We start from the raw sequence: 20,097 nt of genomic DNA on the forward strand, positions 1-20,097 counted from the left end.
GGTGGCTGGGGAGGGTGGGGGCCGCCCTGATTGGGGACGGCCCATCTGGCGTGTGGGGTAGTCCTGAGCTCACCAGCATAGGTCCCAGAACCATCATGAAGGTTGCAGAATACAATACAGAGCAGCTTTTGTGATGGGATGGTTAAGACTGAAACATTAATTGGGGTCTTCCGTGGGGTCCGGCTGAGGACAAGGGGGTTTCAGGATGGCCGCGTGTCTTCCCTGAGCCTGCGCTCTGGCGCACGTCCTGCCTCTGCCCGTCGTTGCAGCCCCGTAGAACGGCTTGCTGGGAATGGGCCGCCGCTGGTTCCTCAGGATGAGGGCAGGAGGCCCTGGGCTCTCGGTGGGGTGGCCTGGCAGCTCCAGTGATCTGGGAATTAGGAGTCCCGTCTCCTGGTTTATTCTGCCGCAGCAGCGGCGGGAGTCGCTCACCTCTGAGTGATGCAGAGGATGAGGGCTGGGGCAGTAGGATTCCCGAGGCTTTCCCTCGCTCTTTGACTGTATTTTTGGCGATGGCTTAAACTCCCTCCGGATTCCCTGACCTGCACCTCCTCCTCCACCTTTGAAATGAGGCCTTGCATGATCTCCTACTGCACGCGAAGGGAGCACAGAAGAGAGACTTTCTGCCTTCCTGCTCCGCTTCTTTTGAACCGAATGCCGTTTTCTTTCTGATCTTTTCTTACTGGTTTGCAAAAGGGGCGGTTGTGGGGGGTGAGCGGTAGCCTGGTTCAGGAGTGGTGTCCCGGGAGGGACGGCTCTCCCCTCCACGCCCACCGCCTCTTGCAGGTGAAAGCAAAGCAGGCTAGAGCCAGCGGAGCGCCCCCCCCCCTTCCCTGGGGCCTGAGCAACAGCACACCGCTGGGCAGACTCTAATTTTAACTGGTCCCCCTCCTCCTCATCGCAGGCAGGGGCTGCGGCACACGCTCGCTCATCGGCGTGGCAGTTCTGCAGCAGGACTGACAGCCTGAGGGGCCGCCGTGCCCCTTTTGCATTTGTCAGAGTCTGGGAGACAACCCCCCCCAACCCCACAGCAGGGGTGTTATATAACTTCTGGTGTTCACCCCCACTCATCTTCTCAAACTGCACATCTCATATGTTTGTAACCTATTTTTACCTTTAGAAGAAATTTTTCGAGTGGGTTGGGTGAAGTGGAAACAGCCCCAGGTGGTTCTATGGACTAATGGCTCTTTCTTGGAGTGGAAAAGTGGGCTTGGACTCCCCTGGCACCTCTTTCCCTTCCGGGGTGCCCCGCGTCCTGGCCCCGCTAGCTTACGGACCCTGCGACCCGAGGGATCGGCTGCTTGCTGCAGATGTGTCTTGTAAGCGTGGCTGACAAGGCAGCCAGCTGTGCCTCTGCGGGGTGTCCAGCACGTCGACGCCACTGAGGCCAAGGCCGGGACTCCCATCCTGGGCTGTGTGAGATCAGTTCTCCAGCTCACCTTAGCCAGACGGGGCCCACCTTCTACCAACGGGGGTAGAATAATCCCAAAAGCACATGTTGAATGATCAGCGACAGGAGACGCCCCCACCAGCAGCCCCCACGAGGCCATGAGTTACGGTTGTAGCTGTGAGGCCCGCATTACCTCCGGTATTTAGCGCCGGAGACTTTGTGGGATCAACATCTCAGTCTTCTTATCTGTGAAGTGGGGATAAGGGTGTGCACTTCACAGCTGGTAAGAGGGTTAAGGGAGACACTTTGCATGTCGTGTGGTTCAAGATGGTGCCACGGGAACCATGAGCCTTATGGGACCGGCCACAGTAGTGTGGCTTTCATGGTAATACGGCAGCTGAGCTGGGATTCAAACCCAATGGCCTCTGATCCCAGAGACCATACGCCTTCCAGGAACAGTGTTGTCTGTGTTAGGCTCCCGCGGTGTCTTACGCTCCTTGGATAAGGAGGCTGAGCTCTTCTCTCAGAATTGCGTTACCTGTTTAGCCACAGGTTGGCTGGGTCCATTCTGTGGCATGTCCTAGGCCTCTCTGAGGGTGTGGGCGCAGTAAGGCTGCTGTGTGGTCATCCAACCCACAGAACAAAAGCTACGGAGAGTCGGGAGCGTGAGGGCAGGTGGCCTGGCTTTGACCCTGAGAGTCTTGGAACCGCAGAGGTGAGTCGTGGGTGGGTTTCCTAGGACGCAGGGCCCGTGAGATTCACAGGGGGTGCCCACGCCTGTGCTGCGGGGTCTTGGGAGATGCCACCAGGAGGCTCACGAGGGAACGACACGATTCACCAGGTGGAGGAGGAGGAGGGTGGACGTTTGTGCCATTGGAACGGCGCCGGCGAAGGCCGCGTGTGGGAAGGCCCAGACGTCTTCAGGCAACGAGCACTAGAGCGCGTGGCCAAAATAGAATGTTCTTTCTCGATGTGGACTGGGTCCGAGTCCTGTGAGGCCGCGAGGACTGTGCGTTGGCTGAGGATGAGGTTGTGAGATGTCTTCACAGCAGGCTCAGGCATTTGGGAACGGAAATGTAATTTGGGGGAAGAATAAACTTTGTGAGATGAGCTAACCGTGTAGAGGAGGGGAAAGGTTGGGATGGCGGGCAGGAGTCTCACCAACCGTACCTGCACCAGGGTCTGCCTCTGGTCTGTGTCAGCGGTGCACACCTGCACCTTGTGCTTTAGGATCTGTGTCTGGCTGCCTTGGTGCTACGGCAGCAGACTCTGGTAGTTGCTGTGGAGGCTGTGTGGCCCTCAAAACCCCAAATACTTACTATCTGACCCTTTGTGGATAAAATTTGTCAGCCGACGCTCTGTACCTTTCCTGGGCTGTCGGGTAGTGCACTATTCAGCAGAGGGAGGAAGGATGTAGAAAGTAGGGCTGGGTCATAATTCTGGACTCCATCGTTTCGTGGGCCGTGGTTAGTGCTCATCAGCGGGTCACAGATTGCTCCTTTACCAGCCCCTTCTCAGGTACTAATCTGTGGAAGGGGAGGGAGGAACTCACACCTGTTCCCCAGGAGCATGCGAGCCAACGAAGAGAGTCCTTACTGAGCAAGCATGTGTTTGAAGCGTGGTTCTACACGTGGCCAGGAGCGTCACCGCCTCGTGACACCTGCTACTTTACGCCGTCTTAGCTTCATTTCAGCCCAGAGGGCCCTGCGGAGAAGAGGACAGGACTGGACCCATCTCCGCAGCAGGCCTCCCTGCGCCCGGGACCCTCTGCCAGACACGGGATGAGGGCACCTACCTCATAAAGCTGTTGAGTGAGCAGGTGGCTGAGGAGTTCTCAATAAACAGTAGTTACATTATTATTCCTTAATTTTTATTTGAGTTAATGTCGCCTTTTTTTTTTTTTTAACCTTGTGAGAAAACCAAAAACTCTCCCCCAAAGCCTGACACCGTGAACGCCTTTCTTCTGGAGCTGACAGGTGCTCGTCTGAAGTCTCAGCTCTGACAGGCAGCCCATCGGAGGATGTTGAACCTCTTGACGATAGAATAAATGTCAGATCTTAAATTTGGAAGAGGCGTGTAGGAGAGCTGATATACACTGACATTTTGGGAACTCTGAGCTAGCTCAGAGAATAAAAATGCTATTAAATATCATTCGGAACTTTTCTCTCAATTTATGTAATAGTGACGTACGTTTCCTAACTCTAAGTAGGCGAGCAGGTGCGCTGAGTGAATAGGTTCTCCCTTGACTGAAGGAAGCCCAGGAGAGAAACCCTTTCTTTATCCCGAACTCCCATGGGTACGATACTTAAATTCATTTTATTAAAACATCGTAACCTTAATATATGTGCTGCCGAAGCAAGCACAAAACTTTGTAATTTTATTTTTTTAAATAAATTTTTATTTATTTATTTGAGAGAGAAGAGAGAGAGAGCACAACCAGGGAGGGGCAGAAGCAGAGGGAGAAGCAGATCCCCGCTGAGCAGGGAGCCCAAGGTGGGGCTCGATCCCAGGACCCCGGGATCATGACCTGAGCCGAAGGCAGACGCTCAACCGCTGACCCACCCAGACGTCCCAATATCGGGATGTTCTGTTTGCCCCTGTGCCTGGGCCATTCTCTCCACCCTCAAGCTTGCCCACCGCATTAGGAGACTGCTTTAATTAGGAGCTAAGGTAGCCATCCACTGTTGCTTTATGCACATAAAAATAAATGCAAAAATAAATACCTGAGGTTTCCAGAGTGTTCAGGGCAAAATACCTACCGCCGTGTACTTGGCTCTTTGTACTTCCTGTGTTTGCAGACCTTTCCATTTTAGTGCTTGGGAGGCCCTGCGCTCGGTCTGCAGCGTCCTGGTGTCCGGAGTGTGGATGTTCACAGTTTATTTACCCAGTGTCCGGCTTGGATTGTTTTTCCACCTTGGGTATTTCAGACGGGACCGCCGTGACTAACTTTAGACACCACTCACATGCCCAGAAGTGGGGTTTCTGGGTCAGTGGGTAAACGTAGGCAAAGGTTTGTAGATTTTGACAAAAAAACTCTTTTCATGTGCTGTATTATTTTGAACTTCAACCGGTACGCCCACCCTTTACCATTCTTCTGCTTTTACTGGTTTGATAGGCTTTTAAAAAATCACATTTTATGTGCTTCAACTTATATAAGGTTATAGGAAATATCGTAACGAACATTTTTTTTAATTCTATGGATGAATTCCTAGAAATGGGGCTCCTTTTTTTATTATTCTGTTTATTTGTTTGCACAATAGAAAGACAACTTATGCTAACAATTTAAAGGTTTAATTTTTCATTAATTAGAATGATTTTATTATTTTTATATAAATTTATTTTTTTATTGGTGTTCAATTTGCCAACATATAGAATAACACCCAGTGCTCATCCCATCAAGTGCCCCCCCTCAGTGCCCTCACCCAGTCACCCCCACCCCCCGCCCACCTCCCTTTCCACCACCCCTTGTTCGTTTCCCAGAGTTAGGAGTCTCTCACATTCTGTCTCCCTTTCTGTTATTTCCCACTCTTTTTTTCTCCTTTCCCCTTTATTCAGAAATGGGGCTCCTTGATCAAAAGATTTAGACACTATTAAGGGCATCAGTGAGTATTGCCTGTTGCCCGTCCAAAAGTCCTATCATTGCATTTGCCTTTTTGTTTTAAAGATTTTATTTATTTATTTGACACGAGAGAGAGAGAGTATGAGCAGGGGTGAGGACAGGGGGAGAAGCAGACGGCCCACTGAGGAGGGAGCTGGACACGGGGCTCAATTGCTGGACCCTGAGATCATGACCTGGGCCGAGGGCAAACACTTCACTGACAGAGGCCCCCAGGCGCCCCTGCATTTCCTTTAGTCGTGTTGATGGGTTTTTCCTTGACTCTAACCCAGTTATTATAATTTAGAAAATGTGCAGCTGATTTTTACAGGTGGAGAACGAACCCTATCATTTTCTGTGTGCATTAATCAGGGCACGAGCACTTGAGATACGCCAAGGTCGGGGAGCTGGGGGGGGAGGGCAGACCCGAGGCCAGAAGCCAGCGCCCTGGTTCCCAGGAAGAGAAGCCTGGCACGTTTTCTGCATGAGTTCACACCATGGTCCTCTGGGCAATTTTCACATAAATTTATTGGGCCAAAATGAGTGTTTTTATTTCACTGTAGTGAAAAATCACACTTAATTGCCGGTAGTTACTAAGCCATCCACTCAGCAAATATTGACTTTCCACATACGGCGCATCGTACCGGCTGTGATGCCGCACGTTATACCAGGTAGTCGATGTTACACGGGCATCAAATCCTCCCGGTTCCTATGGAAGCTTCGAAGCTACTAGAAGAAGCGATTCCTTTGAGCAACGTTACTGCAACTTTTCCCCCAGCCAGGAGCTCTGGAGGGTCGGTGGCAGTGCCCCTCCGCCACGCCAGCGCCGTCGTGGGTTCTCTGGGTACCGGACTGAGCCAAGCACTCACAGATCGCTGCCCTGGAGAGGGCACGTCCTGGAGGGGCCGCAGAATCAGCGAGATAAGGGAGTGAAACAAGACAGTGGCAAGTGCGGGGGAGGAGGGGAAAGCCTGGAAGGACGTCGAGAAGCGGGACGGGAGGAGGACCGGGGGGGGGAGCGGGAGGGGGGGGAGCGGGAGGGGACCCTGGCAGTTTCGGGGGGGGGGGAAGGAACCCGACGGGGTCATGGTGCTGCAGGTGCACAGCGGGCAGGGAGCCCCAGAAAGCAGCCCAGCCCCTCCCTCCGCCTCTCAGGGGGCGTGTGGGGCCGAGCCGCTGGGAGAGGAGAGGACAGGAGACCTGGCCTCCCGCAGCCCCGCCCCCCCCCAACCGGGCCTTCTGGAACGCCAGGAAATCCGTGCACGGCCCCCGACGTGTCCGAGGCCCGCGCTAACGTGTGAACGAGAGAAACACTGCGCGGCCGTCCTGGGTTCCCTTCTCTTTGGTGCTGTTCTCCTAGACTAATGACTCTCAGGTGACCTGACAGTTTTCCGTCTGCCAGAGAACACGGTCCCCTTAGACCCATTATCGCTTCGACGGCTCCGTCCCTCCCCGACGCAGACTTCTGAGGCTCTGCGTCTGCTCCCGTGGCCGCAGGCCCCGCGCACCCCGGCTCCGCACCCGGTCCTGGGAGGAAAAGCCAGGCTGGGACGCCGGGCTGGAAGTAAATACGGTTCGTAGACGCGGGTTATTGTGGGTTATTCCCAGCAGGAACGCTTCCCCCTGGAAGCCTGCTCCCAGCTTGTCGCTGCTGTTTTCCTGGGAATAATTTGAAGTTCGCCTCTCCGTTTCCCTTCAGGAAAGGTTGCATCAGTTTATTTGATTAGGTTTGACTCCCCCAGGGGTGGGCTTTGAACAAAGCTGCAGGTTCTGGAAACCATGAGCAGGTTCTGCAGTTGGAGCCCCGGCCCTGTTCGTCCGGGCTCCTCTGCTCGTGCACCGCGGACCCACGCCACCATGTCTGAGCTCATTTTGAGTGAGTTTTGTGCTTCTGTTTTTATATCTAATAGAGCTCCCAACGTTGTCTGGGTGAAGGATGAAGCGTGGGGGTGGCCGAGGCTTTGGGAACAGGTGGGGTGTTGAGGGGGCTCCCGGCATCGCCAGGATTGTTTCTCTGTGTCATGAGTTTGGTGGCTCTCTCCATCCAGCGGGCTCATGTGCACTTGGGGTCTCCTCCGCCCGGGCCAGGAGGGCGAGATTGGAGCGGCCTTGCCTGTGTTCTCTTATAGCGAATATCTAGAGAGAGAACATATACGTTCTAGAATAGTGGGTGAGGGACTGAGGCTGGGGTCTGGCTATGCAAGTGATGTCGGGAGTCGTCTCTTTGACTCGGTGGGTTGGAGCTGCGGAGGGTGGGCCCTTGCTGACCTCCCGGTGGGCCTGTGTGAGGACACACCGAGGGCCAGCCCTCCTCACCCAGAGGTTAGGAGGCTCAAGTGAGACGAGAGATTTTCCCCTCCGGATATTAGCATTTACGGTCTTTGGCGTTGACTCTGGGGGAAGACGGAGGAGCCCTCATGTGATTATGACCCATCTTCTCATTGGGGAACCTGAGTGCTGGGCTGACTCCTGCATTTTAGCCGACTAAATGGTCTCATGGTTACCGTCATTAAGCCAGGTATCTCATGTAACAACTGGACGGTTCTCTGTGATGGAAAATATTCTTCCCAGGTGGGGAATGTTCAGAACATCGATGGTGCATTTCCTCAGAGGGCAGCCTCTCGTGTTTTTTTCCAACCTGGGACAGCCGGGTGCGCTGTCGCCCCTTTGTGTGCTGTGGGTGGCCTGGTGGGGGAAAGAGCCCTTCCAGGCTCCAGCAGGTGGAGCGGTAGGGTGGGCGGTGGGGAGAGTGGTGGGGTGAGCCGTGGGGTGAGCCATCGGGTGAGGGTTTGGGACCTGGTGCAGCCCGGTCCGCCGTGCAGGAAGGAAGCATGGGGAGACTCGGGATAGAATCCTGGAAGGGCCACTTGTTGCCTTGGGCACATCGTTCATCTTCCCCAACCTCATGTCTCCCGATGTGTTAAGTGAGGACCATTGAGCTGACTCCCTGTCTCCCCAGGGTTGATTGATCAAGTGCAAAATAGAAGGTGGAACACAGAAGCCAGAGAACATGGCACTGAGCCTACGAGCATCACAATTGTTATCCAGCGTATGTGATGAGGAAATAGTTACCCGGGGACCTCCTCTGTTCTGGCTGCGCAGGGCGAGCGAGCTGGACGTTGCTTGGCTCCTTGGTTGTTGGGGAAAGCACGCGTCCTCTCCACCCCAGGGGCACCCGCATCGCCCCGCTGAGGCAAGTCTTTTCCTCCCTAACTAGGCGGTCAAGGCGAGAACAAAATCATGCCCGGCAGTTTTTCCTTGGAGGATTGTTTTTTTTCCCCCCGATTGTTGAATGGTAATACCCTCCTTGTGGCGCTTCCATCCGTGACGGGGAAGAGAGCAAATAAATGCAGACCTGCCCGTAGCGTACGTCAGAGAATGGCTGTGGGGTGCCAGACAGGGAAGGTGACAGGGAGTGATGGGTGCGGGCGCGGGGGGATGCCCGCGGTTTCATGTGGGCGATCAGAGGATTGAGAGGACGCGGGGGATATAATGGGCTGCGGGCCATTGTGCTCTGGAAAACATGAAGATTGGTGACGTGGTTGTCACAGTCGTCACACTGCTGGGGTGACATACGATTCCTTAGGCTTGTCCTGCTTGTTTCCTAAAAATAGAGCCCTCTCACGGTTCTCAGGCTGCTGCTGCACTGGGAAGGGAGTCGAGGCCCGTGGACCAGAATGCCGTGGATCCTGCCCACCTCCACGCGCGGTGGCCACGACTAGTCATTACCGATGAGCCCCGATGATGCCCAAAGGTAGAGCCCACAGGAGAGCTCTTTCGCGGGGGCGACGTGTGCCGGTCAGGGAGAAGCAGCCCTGTTCCCCAGTGGGACTTACCTGTCTGTCCCCGTTGGCAGATGCCACTCGCTGCCGCTTCCAGATCTCGAGCTGGGGAGCCTGAATGTGGCTGCACTCCCACGTGGGCTGCTGGGCTTGCAGGGGGGCGGCAGGGAGAGCTCCTCCCCGGAGCACAGGGGCTTTAGAGGCTCCCGTGGGCTTTCCCGCGAGAAGTGTCCCCAAAGCTCGGGGTGTGCGGGCTGAGCCCTGTGGCCCATGCTGACCTCTTTCTGGAGCATGTCCTGGAGCCCGTGGGTCTCCGTGGGCTGGAGTGCCAAGGCGGGAAACAGAAGTGTCCTTTACAGGCTGCACCTGTCAGGAGTGCTGGTCCCACCCCATCCTGGGAGGCTGCTATCACGGCTTACGGGCGACGTGTTCAGCGTTCGGTGGCTTTTTCAGGAAGGACTCGGGTGCTCCGGTCCTTGCCGGGGTCCTGACCTGGAGCCGGAGAGGGGTTCCTAGCAGGAATTTCCAGAGCGTCTGTGAGCTTTGCTCAGGATTCCTCGGTCGGCCCCCCACGTGGAGGCCCAGATGCCAACCTGTGCAACGAGGGTCAGCAGACTTTCCTGGGAAGGGCCGGATCGTGAGTCGTTTAGGTTTTACTGGTTTTTCTTTGTGATTTGGTTGTTTTGTCATCTTTAAAAAGGTATGAGTGTTCTGAGCTTGAGCGCCGTCCGAGGCAAAGGCCTCACAAACCTGGCTCGAAGGGCTGGAGGGAGCTCCGGCCGGCCCAGCACCACCCTGCCTGCCGCCCGCTCCCTGATAGGGTCTGGTCCGTCTCAGGGGCAGGGAGGGGGTGGGCTCGGGGCCACGCATTTTCCCACAGCCAGCGGGGTGCATGCTGGAGAGGCTCTGAAGCCCCCAGACCCGTTCCTCCCCTGGCTTCGGCGCGGCCGCTCGGTCCTCTGTCCGGCCTGCACACGCTCTCTGCGCCCTGTCCCCATCCCGGCTGAATCCCCCCACCCCCGAGCACACAGGCTGCCGTGCTGTGTGTTGGTCGTACCCACTGCCCTGAGTGATATATTCTCCACCCCCCGCACCCCCGTGGAGTGTAGGCTCCCGGAGGGCAGGGCCGTCTGTCCATCTGCTCAGAGTGGACATCCCCGGTGACTGGAACGGCGCTGGAACCAGACACGGTGGGGTTGGTGACTGGGTGGATGGAGGTCTCGGCCCGCTGTTGCAGCAGGTGCGAGCTGAGTACCAACGCTTTCCGGGGTTTTCTCCACCCCAGCACCGTCGATCTGCATTTGAGAAATTGTGGTGTGTGCGTTCACGTGTTAAGAAACGAAATCCAACCAAGTAGATTTGAAGACCTAATTGGCTTTATGGAGCGATTCCCGAGTGGCGCAGCACCCCAGCCAGGAGGTGGAGGGCCGCCCCCGCAGCTGCACACCGCGGAAGGTGTTTGCAGGTGGGGGGTGTGGTGAGCAGCCATCCGCAGAGGGAAAGAAAGGCTTGTCTCGGGCCAGGATGTCGGCTTTCCTCCTGGGGAGGCAAGAACAGCGGGGTTTGTGGCCTCACTGGAGCTGATCGGGACATTTCAGAAGGACTTTCCAAAGGTCACACTCCTAGGAGAGGCGGAAACTGTGACCCAGCCTTGGTTTGCTGCGCTGGGGGCCAGGGACGCCGCGTCGGGCTCGTGTCCTTTGGCTCGCAGACTGTGCATTCCCGGTTGTACAGATCCTGCGTGTTTCCGAGCTCTGGAGTGTGCCTGGGTCCTGGCCTGCAGGTGCCCCCAGGACCTAAGACTGAGGCCATTTATGCCGCTTGGTGATGTGAGACCCATCAGGGGCCCCGGGGTCTCCCTGCCGGTTCCGGGGCTGCCTCCGTCTCCCGAAGCCCCTCGCCTCCTCTGGCTGCTGGAAAGCTGGCACCTGCTCCTGTCGTGTTTCCAGTGCTCCCCTTCCCTGTCACCCTCCCCGTCCAGGACCAAAGAGGAAATGCAGATATGCCTGAACTTGGAACATCAGTGGAACTTCAGTAAGAAGTCTTTGGAGACCACACATTTCAGTTGATTTTCTGGCTGAAGTAGATCAAATAAGTTACAACCGCAGCCTAATGCTGATGAAAAGGTGATTCCTCTCGACGCCCCTAAAGTTTCTTTGAACAGATTCCTTGTCACTTTCTACCTTTCCCTTCACGACGAGATCCTCCAGGGCAGGTGCTTTCACCCGGGAAGACGGCGCTCTGTGCTTGGCGGTGTCTCAGGCTCTCAATCCCGTCTACAGCAGGGCTTAGGGTGCATGGACACCTGCCTCCCTAACTTCCCGCAGTGAAAGGCCTGGGGTGTGTGAACGTGTAGGAGTGGGAGGGGAGGAGCCTCTCAGGGTGGGCCTGGTCCGTAGAGCGGGGGGCGCCGAATGTTCACAGGACCTCGTGGACAGCAGGACTCGGGCACGGGCGCAGCATGTGCCCTGAGACGGTAGCAGGGCTTTATCAGGAAAGCGTATTTTATCTTGACTGCAGTCTCCTGTAGAGACACTTCCCACCTCCGGGAAGACCTGTGGCTGTGGCAGCAGCACATGCGGGAGGGCTCTCACGGGAGCAGAGTGACAGCTGCTCAGGGGGGTCGGAGGAGCATGGGGCCTATAGGCTTCAGGAATCCCAGAGGCCAAAGCTGGGGTGAGGCCACTGGCCCATGAGGCACGGCGATGGGCCACGCCACGAGGGTTGGGTGGTCAATGAGCGCAGAGCTGGTGTCTTGATTCCTCCCAGAGGCCTGTTTCCACCCTACTGCAGTGTCCTCCCCTTGTTACATCTTAATCCATGATTTCAAGGGGTTGACAAAGCCCTAAACCCTGTCCTCCTAGCAACAGGGCTTCCGCTTGGTGCCTCGAAGGAAGCAACCCTTGTGCCTGACCTGCTGCCCACGTGAGCCGGCCAGAGACCTGCTCCCAAGCCGCCTTGCCATCCTCCGGAAGGGACTTCCAGGAGCGAGGACCTGCGGTGATGGTGTAGACCAGCCTCCCGTGGCCCACACACTGTCCTGTGTTTGCTGAAGTGTGATTGGGATCAGCCTGGAGCAGGGAACCGGGGTGGCCCAGGGCTCTTCAGGCTTTAGCATAGATGCCAACATTTTCTGCTGCTCCTTTCTCTGTACCCTTACCTGAGGGGTACAGGGGTGGTGGGGATGGGACACAATGACCGTATCAGTGGCAGTTTTGGCAGGAATACATTCAAGGGCTCATTCTCAGGGAGAAGGAAACAGTGTTGGGGCAGGTGTCACATGTGACCTCTTAGCAAGTCAAAGGGCTCAGAGTAAGCAAATCCTCTCTAAGAGGACAGACAATTCAGGGACCCCCCCCCCGCCCAGACTTAAAACGTCATGATTCTCTTATGCTTGATTTTTTTTAAAGATTTTATTTATTTATTCATGAGAGACACAGAGACACAGGCAGAGACACAGGCAGACGGAGAAGCAGGCTCCATGCAGGGACCCTGACGCGGGACTCGATCCTGGGACTCCAGGATTGCGCCCTGGGCCGAAAGCAGGCACTAAACCGCTGAGCCACCCAGGGATCCTCCCCATGTTTGACTTTTAAAGCGTCGCTTGCTGGTAGCCACAGTGTCGTGTGTACGTGGGCACACTGGAGTCGAGACAGTAGGGCCTCTGTGTCTCCTGGGCGTTTCGTGCGGGCGGGAGGTCGCAGCACCAGGCTTGTCCGGGCCTGGCGGGACGCGACCACCACACCTGAAGCTTGCGCGTGGACCATTTCATCCGCCTCACAGCGAGCGTGCGTGTTCTCTGCCGCGAATGCCGACCGTGTCCCAAGCGACCGCCCACCAGAGAGGCAGCTTGTGGCAGCAGGTCTGCAGATCCGCCCAGCCCCGGGGAGGAAGAGTCTCCAGGCCACGGCCCTGGCCAGCACTGGAAATTTCTCTAGGGTGTTGTCTGCAGGAATCGTCCGCGTGGGTGTCCTGGGGGCCTTGCTCCTGGAAGTCTTGGCCTGTTGGCCTCTCCTCCTGGCGGGGGTGGTGCAGACCGGGTGCCGTGCGGTGACGGGAGGCGGGGGGCCTGCCCTGTGGGACGAGTGGCTGCCGTGACGTGGGCCTTCGGGGTACACCTGCTGCAGGTGTTGCACACAGTCAGGAGGCCCCTGTTCTCCCTCACTGTGCACGTGTGCTGGAAGGGACAGGGCACCCTGAGCTGCACTGCACGTGTCTGCAGCTGCAGGTCGCTGGGAACTGGTCCCCTGCACAGTGGCAGCTCGGACAGCAGGGGACCCTCCTCTGGTCTGCGGCTCCTGCTCCGTGGATGTGGCCTGCTCTTCCCCACCCGCCCCTGCAAACTCTTGAGTGCAGCGAAGCCCGTTTCAGGGAAATGCCTGAGCGCAGCCCCCCGGCCCCCGAACATGAACGGTGTGTGGTTGCATCCGAGCGAGTGCTTGGGGTCCACTCTGCTCATCCTTGACCCCCTTCCTGGAACGTCACTGCGTTTGTCAGAATGTTAAAAACCACACAGAGTTTGATGGTTATAAATCAACAACAAACCTGTGCCACTAGAATTAGCACAGTGTTTCTCAGATTGTTAGTGTCACACTTGAGATAAGGCCGTGGGGGAAAGCGCTGGCTTAAAAATGTTACTCTTTCCGCTTGAATCTGCACTTCAATAGGCTTATTGGGTTTAAGTGGAAAAAGTAAAGTTCTTTTTTTTTTTAATAGGCTTTTTATTTTTGTACGGTTCAGATTTAGATGTGCAGATTTAGATTAGATTTAGGTTAGCAGATTTGGGTTTCAGTTTAGGAAAATGACGCAGTTCGGAAGTCCAGGGAGCTCGCCTGCTCCTGCACCCAGGGTCCCTGACTAGTGACATCTGCAGGGGGGAGCTGCATTTGTCACAGCTCCTGAGCCGGCTCCGGGACATCCCTGATTGAAGTCTACACCTCATTCCCACGTCCGTGGTTTTTACCTAATGTCATTTCTCTGTCCCGGGACCCATCCCATCCAGGACACCACATGGCCAGATCTGCACTTCCGTTTTTTTTTTTTTTCAAAATTTTTATTTTAATGATTTTTTTTTTATTGATTAATTCACGGGAGACACAGAGAGGCAGAGACATAGGCAGAGGAAGAAGCAGGCTCCCTTCAGGGAAGGCTGGTGCGAGACTCGATCCCAGGACCGTGGGATCACGCCCTGAGCCGAAGCCAGGTGCCCCCTTCTCCCCTTTTTAAAGACTTTATTCTTAAATCATCTCAGCATCCAGCATAAGACTTGAACTCACAACCCGGAGATCCAGAGACACATGCTCCTCCGACGGAGCCAACCGGGCGCCCCGGGACGCCACACTGCTTTCACTTCTCCGGTCTCCTTGGGCTTCTCGGGGCTGTGACAGTGTCTCAGACTTTCCTTAGTTCTGATGACCCTGATGGTTGTGGGGAAGACCACTCTGTTTTGCAGCCGCCACTTGCCTGGGGTTTGAGTGATGTTTCCCCTGTGATTAGGCTGCAGTTGTGGGTTTTGGGAAGAAGACCACAGAGACGCAAGGGCTGTGTCTGTCCCGCCACATCAGGGGGTCCGTGGGGTGGTCGTGACTCAGCACGGCCGGCGCCGCCCAGGTCACCTGGCTGTGGGGTGGGCCAGCTTTCTCCACCAGGCAGTAAGCCCCGTCCCCACGTCCACGCTGTCCTCGCTGGAGAGAGTCACCCCGAGCAGCCACACGTAGAGTCGGGGGTGAGGCTCCAGCTCCTGGAGGCCGGGAGAGCAGCCTCTAAAACTACTTGGATTATTTCTCTGTGTGTGAGAAGCCTCTTTGCTCTCCCGGTTATTTATTTATTTACGTAGTCAGCCACTTACTTACATCAGGATGAGCTTATGGACATTCACTGTATTTTTTGTTTGTTTGTTTTTAAAGATTTTATTTATTCATTAGAGGCAGAGACACAGGTAGAGGGAGAAGCAGGCTCCACGCAAGGAGCCCGATTGGGGACTCGATCCTGGGTCTCCAGGATCAGGCCCTGGGCAGAAGGCGGCCCTAAACCGCTGAGCCCCCCGGGCTGCCCCACTGTCTGTTTTTTGTTATGATCCTGCTGCTTCGCTGCCCACATGGTTCCCACCTCAGCCGCTGGGAGCCCATCCCTTTGGCTCCTGTGTGGCTGTGACATGTCCCCAGCAGTGTGGCTGGCTGCCCCGTTGGAGCACCTCCTTGCTTTGTGCGCTGCAGGACTCACCAGAATGAGCTGGAGCGTTCCTGGGCAGGTCCTTCAATCTGCCATTGTAGCCTCGTTCCTTCTGTTGGGGCACGGCCGTTAGGAACCAAGATCTGGGCACGTGAGGTGCTTGCTGCAGGCGGGGTGCCCTCGTGTCGGGGCGCGGTCGGCTGGCGGAGCTGCGTGCTGTGAATCTGTGCGTTCGCACCTATCTGTGAGCGGTCCTGCTGGGGCCGTGTGCGCCTCTATCAGGCTAACCACGCGTGCCCGCCGGGGCCTCCGGCTCTGACCCAGGACCACCCCGACCATTCCAGCCGCCTCCCCTCGCTTGTCTGGGACCTTCCACTCCAGCGGCGAGAAGCCTGACTCCTGCCTTCCAACCGTCCCCTGGCTTATTTGTTCACGTGGATGGTAGCCTCAGCGTTGTTGGCACACACCCCTGAGGAGGCAGCTTTATCCACCCGGGCTCGGGGGGCCTGTAGACAGTTCCGTCTGCCTGCGCTTTTGCAGATTCCACTGGTTTCCAGACCTACGCAGGTCAGCGCTTCCCCCACCCCTGCAGTGAGGTTGGTTTGTGTGTTTGTAGTAGAGTAAGGGTCTCTCTTCACTGTTGCTTTCCATCCGGGATACCCTGACATCCTAAAGTATTTTTTTTTAAATGTGCATACATCCAGGTTCTCTCTCTGTGCTGTAAAGTTTTGTCTTACGGGTTTTGATAAATGCGTAGCGGCACGCATGTACTATTACAGCATCGTACAGAATAGTTCCACCCCCTACAACAGCCCCAGCGTCCCACCTAATCGGCCCTCCTCCTCCTCCTCCCTCCCTCCCAGTCCCCTGTGATTGCCCATCTGTTTACTGATTCTACAGTTTGCCAATTCCAGAATGTCATATAATTAGAACCATACAGGATGTAGCCTTAAAAAAAAAAAAAAAGACTTTGTTTCTCAGGGTTTTAGGTTTGTAGCAAAATTGACGGCGAAGTACAGAGTTCCCACGTACACCGTGTCCCCACATGCGCACACTCCTTCACTTCACTCCTTCCCTGTTGACACCCTGCCCCAGAGGGGGCCTCTGGTCCGTGGGTGAGTCACCGTAATCACCCCCAGGTTTACTGTGTCGGCTCAGCCTGCCGTCCCAAAACACCGTAGACCAGGCGGCTTAAACAACAGTTTATTTCCCACAGTTCTGGAGGCCGGAAGTCTGAGAGCAGGTGCCAGTGTGGTCAGGTTCTGGTGAGAACCCTCTTTCTTCTCCCTGTGTCCTCACATGAAGATGAGAGGCAATGAGGGGAGGGAGAGGGACAGACCCAGATGGTCCTCTCTTGAAGGCCACGGGCCTGTTGGACCGAAGCTCCACCCCGTATGACCTCAGGTAACCTTCATTACCTCCTAAAGGCGTAGAGTCCCATCAAGGGTTAGGGCGACAGCATAGGAGTTTGGGGAGAAGGGACACAGTTGGGTTTGGGTTCACTCGCAGTGTTGGACATTGTGTGGGTTTTGACAATCGTATAATGACATGTATCCCCCACCACAATAGCATTCTGAGTAGTTGCACGGTCCTAAAAAATCCTCTGTGGCTCTGCCTATGTATCCCCCTTTCCCTCCCTGGCAGTCACTGGTGTCCGTAGTTTCACGTGTCCCCGAATGTCATATATTCTGAACCACACAGATGCAGCCTTTTCAGGTTGGCTTCTTTCTTTCAGGAATATGCATTTACGTTCCCCCTTCATGTCCTTTCGTGGCTTCATAGCTCATTTCGTCCTAGCTCTGAATAATAGTTTATTGTCTGGACACAGCACCAGTTTAAACAAACTGGGGTATTTCATTCCCCCACTGAAGGACACCTAGGTTGCTTCCAAGGTTTGGCATTTGCGAATGAAGCTGCTCTGCATGTCCGTGTGCAAGTTTTCCTGGGAATGCAAGTGTTCAAATTAGTTGGGTAAATCCCTGGCTACGCAGCTGCTGGAAATAGTGAACTTTTACCATCGAGCTGTCGTCCTCTCCTTGGGAGGAGGTAATATCCCTTGCATCTTCCTGAAGGATCAGAATAATCAGCCCTTGGATAAGTCAGCATCTCTACAGTTAACTTTCTACTCAGCTACCATTCTCATGTTCCTGCTGCCACTGACAGCCCCAAATTATGAGGCTGCAGCTTTCCACCAGCCCTGCCAACATGGAAGCGCTCCAGTAAGGCCCGGGAAGCTCCGAGGCAGAACTGAAATTCCTTCCTCTTGTGTCTTTGCAGACCTAGGAGGCCCCACTCTCCTGTGCAAAGGAGGTCTAGCAGGATGGTTCACTGCCTGTGCTTTTGTGTCCTGCACACTGCCACTCGGGGCTTGGACAGGTTACCCAGTCTCTGTGCCCTGGTTTCCTCATTTGTAGAATTGGAAAAATGGCAAATCTTTCGAGTCTCAAAGTCATGGTGTGGATAAATGAGATAATTTATGAAAGTGATTAACATGATGCCTGATGCACATGAAACTGTGTGTGTGTGTGTGTGTGTGTGTGTGTGTGTAATACGAAGATCTGCCTGTGACGAGCACTGTTGAGAGGGTAGGAAACAGCAGCTAGCCTGGAATAATGTGTTATCAAGTTGGGGAGATAATAAAAAAAAATTGGGGAGATCAGCTCACCCATACAGCAGACTTGGAAAGCCACGCTCACCCCGAGAGTCATAAGGAAGATGAAATGAAAGTCAATATGCAGAGTCTAGCCCAGCGCCTGGCAGACGCGGGTCCTCCGCTGTGGTGTTGCGAGGGGTGAGGCATTTGTCGGCCTTCAGCCCGGGTGGGCTCTGGAGCCTGCGGACCTGGTGGGAGTGCTGGAGGCGCAGCGACGCAGACCAGTGGCTCTCAGGCTTCGCTGTGGAGGAGAATCCCCAGGAAGGCTCCTGGAGGCGTAGATTGCTGGGTCTCTCCCCCCTCCCAGGCCCCACCCCGAGACGTGCTGATTCTGTAGGTCTGGGTCGGGGCCCACAGAGTTGCGTACTAGCAAGTTCTCCAGCAGTGCTGATGCTGGTGTTTTGGGGAGTGCGTGTTCAGAACCAATCGACCACATGTCGTGGAGACTCAGGTGGGGGGGGCACAGCTGAGGGGTTGAGAGAACCCGGGGAGACCTCACAGCAACAGGGGCTGGTGGTGGGCATGGAGGCGGGCAGGGGGTGATGGGGTGCGGAAGGGAGGAATGGGGGAGACTCAGCCGGCTTAGGTGCACGGGAGCATGTCAGAGTCGCCCAGAGCGGGGCAGGCGGGCAGCGACTGGCCTGCAGTGAGTCCCCTGCCTTCCCTTGCTGTCTTGGAAGGGGTGAGGCCAGAGAGGGTGGGGAGCCACCCGGTTGCACAGCCCGTGCACAGGCGTGTGACCACTCTGTGCTGACCTGCGGACGGCGCTGCAGGACCCCAGCCCGCTAAACAAGCAGCTTCCCTTAGAAACACTTTGAATTACTTACATTGAGGAAGGCTTATAATTGACCAGATGTTCTTAAAAATAGTTGGCTGCCTATGACTTGACCTTCACATTAGGAAAACAAAGACTGTTTTTTCTTTTATTGTCCATTGTGACTTTTCCCCCAGCAAATTCCTATTTCAAGTTTGCAGCTGTTCAGTGTTTGCAGAATCATACTCAGCCCATGCTGTGTGGAGGGTGGTCCATGAGGGGCTTAGACGGTGTCTTTTTTTTTTTTTTTGGTAAAATCTGTCCTGCTGTTGTGTGCGTTTAAATCCTGATTCGGGGCATCTCAGGGAGGACGTCACGTAGAGGGGAAAGAATCCTGATGCGGTGCCAGGGGATCGGGATCTGACTGGCGTGGAGAGCGGTTCCCGGGGAGGGAAGCGAGGGGCCGCGGGAAGCCACGCTGCCTAGAGGTCAAGTGGAAATCGTGGTCTGGGAGGAAAGGAAGCGAGAGGTCAAGCGTGCAGCTTGTGCTAAGGGTCACGTCTTCGGAGAGGCTGTAAACAGGAAACGGAGCCAAACCCAGAGGCTGGGAGCACGAGGAGAGGCTGGGAGCGGACAGCCGGGAGAGGGCAGATGGTCCTGCTCGGGCGGTGCGCGGCTGGGGGGCCCCCGCGTGTCCACGGGCGCAGGGTCTGCCCGGGACTTGGGGCGGCCGCTGCCAGCCCCGTGCGAGGGCCGGTGTCTGGCCGTCCGCGTCCTGCCGCGCGTCCCGGGCCAGCGCCCCATCCTTGGACCGCCCTGACGGCGCACGGTAAAGCAGGGGGCTTCGGGGGCGCCTGGGGGGCTCGGTCGGGTAAGCAACCCACTGGCTCTTGGTTTTGGCTCAGGTCAGGATCTCTGGGTCGTGAGGTCGAGCCCCGCGTCCGAGTGTGCACGCAGCCCCCGAGAGACTGACTGCCTGATGGTCTCTCCTTCTCCCTCTGGCCCTCATGCTCGTGCTCTGTCTCTCTGCCTCTCTCTCTGTCTCTCTCTTAAATAAATCTTTAAGAAAGAAAAAAAAAGCAGGAAGCTTCGGTTCTGGTTGGCTTCTTCCAGAGATTACCGCCGTCAGTGACCCCCTGAAAGATGAAGTTCATCCTACAGTTTCTCCGCTCAGCAGCTCGTCGGTCCCATCGATCCTTGTGGGTTCACGTCCAGGGTCTCACACCTGACATACGGTAGTGACTTCCACTTAACCAGGCGGGTAAAAGGGCCCAGGAACCTTAAATATATTTCTTCCCACTCTTCACAACAAGCGCACGTGGGAGGCGGTGGTGGGTAGTGTTAGGAAGTGAAAACGCTGAAGTTCTAGAGGTTCAGTGGTTTCCCCACAGTCAACGACCCTGTGACAGAACCAGCGTCTGAACCAGGTCTGCTCCCATCCAAGGTGGGGACCTCATCCCCCTGAGGCCGCTGTAGCGCCCTCCGGAGTCGGGGCCGGGGCCTGACCGCTCCGGGCACCTGCCCCCGCTCTCCCGGAGGGACACGCAGTCTGCGGCCTCCGCCCCAGGCCTGCAGCGCTTCTGCTTCTGTTACAGGGGTTTTTTTTTTTTTTTTTAATTCTTTTTTGCTACAGGTTTTTTTTTTTTTTTCCCCTACAGATTTTGATCCCTTTTAGGGCTGGCTAGTATTCACAGTCAAAGCAGAATCATCGCTCTGTACAGTGGGCTTTAAGCAACAAAATCATCCAGGAGT

The 20,097-nt window shown here is 55.7% G+C and overlaps 1 protein-coding gene across 3 annotated transcripts in view; it reads left to right on the plus strand.

The window, feature by feature from the left end:
* RNF144A (ring finger protein 144A) overlaps positions 1-20,097 on the plus strand; it is a 120,654-nt gene that overhangs the window by 56,111 nt on the left and 44,446 nt on the right. The window contains exon 1 of one of the 3 annotated variants that reach the window (XM_055327269.1): positions 18,975-19,174. The exons of the other annotated variants lie outside the window; for them this stretch is intronic. Coding sequence (XP_055183244.1) covers positions 18,997-19,174 — 178 coding nt within the window. The 5' untranslated portion in view covers positions 18,975-18,996. Of the gene's footprint in view, positions 1-18,974; positions 19,175-20,097 lie in introns of those variants that run through there. 3 annotated transcript variants of the gene reach the window in all.

Source organism: Nyctereutes procyonoides, unplaced genomic scaffold (genome assembly GCF_905146905.1).
Source record: "Nyctereutes procyonoides isolate TBG_1078 unplaced genomic scaffold, NYPRO_anot_genome, whole genome shotgun sequence".
In the NCBI taxonomy this organism is placed as follows: Eukaryota; Metazoa; Chordata; class Mammalia; order Carnivora; family Canidae; genus Nyctereutes; species Nyctereutes procyonoides.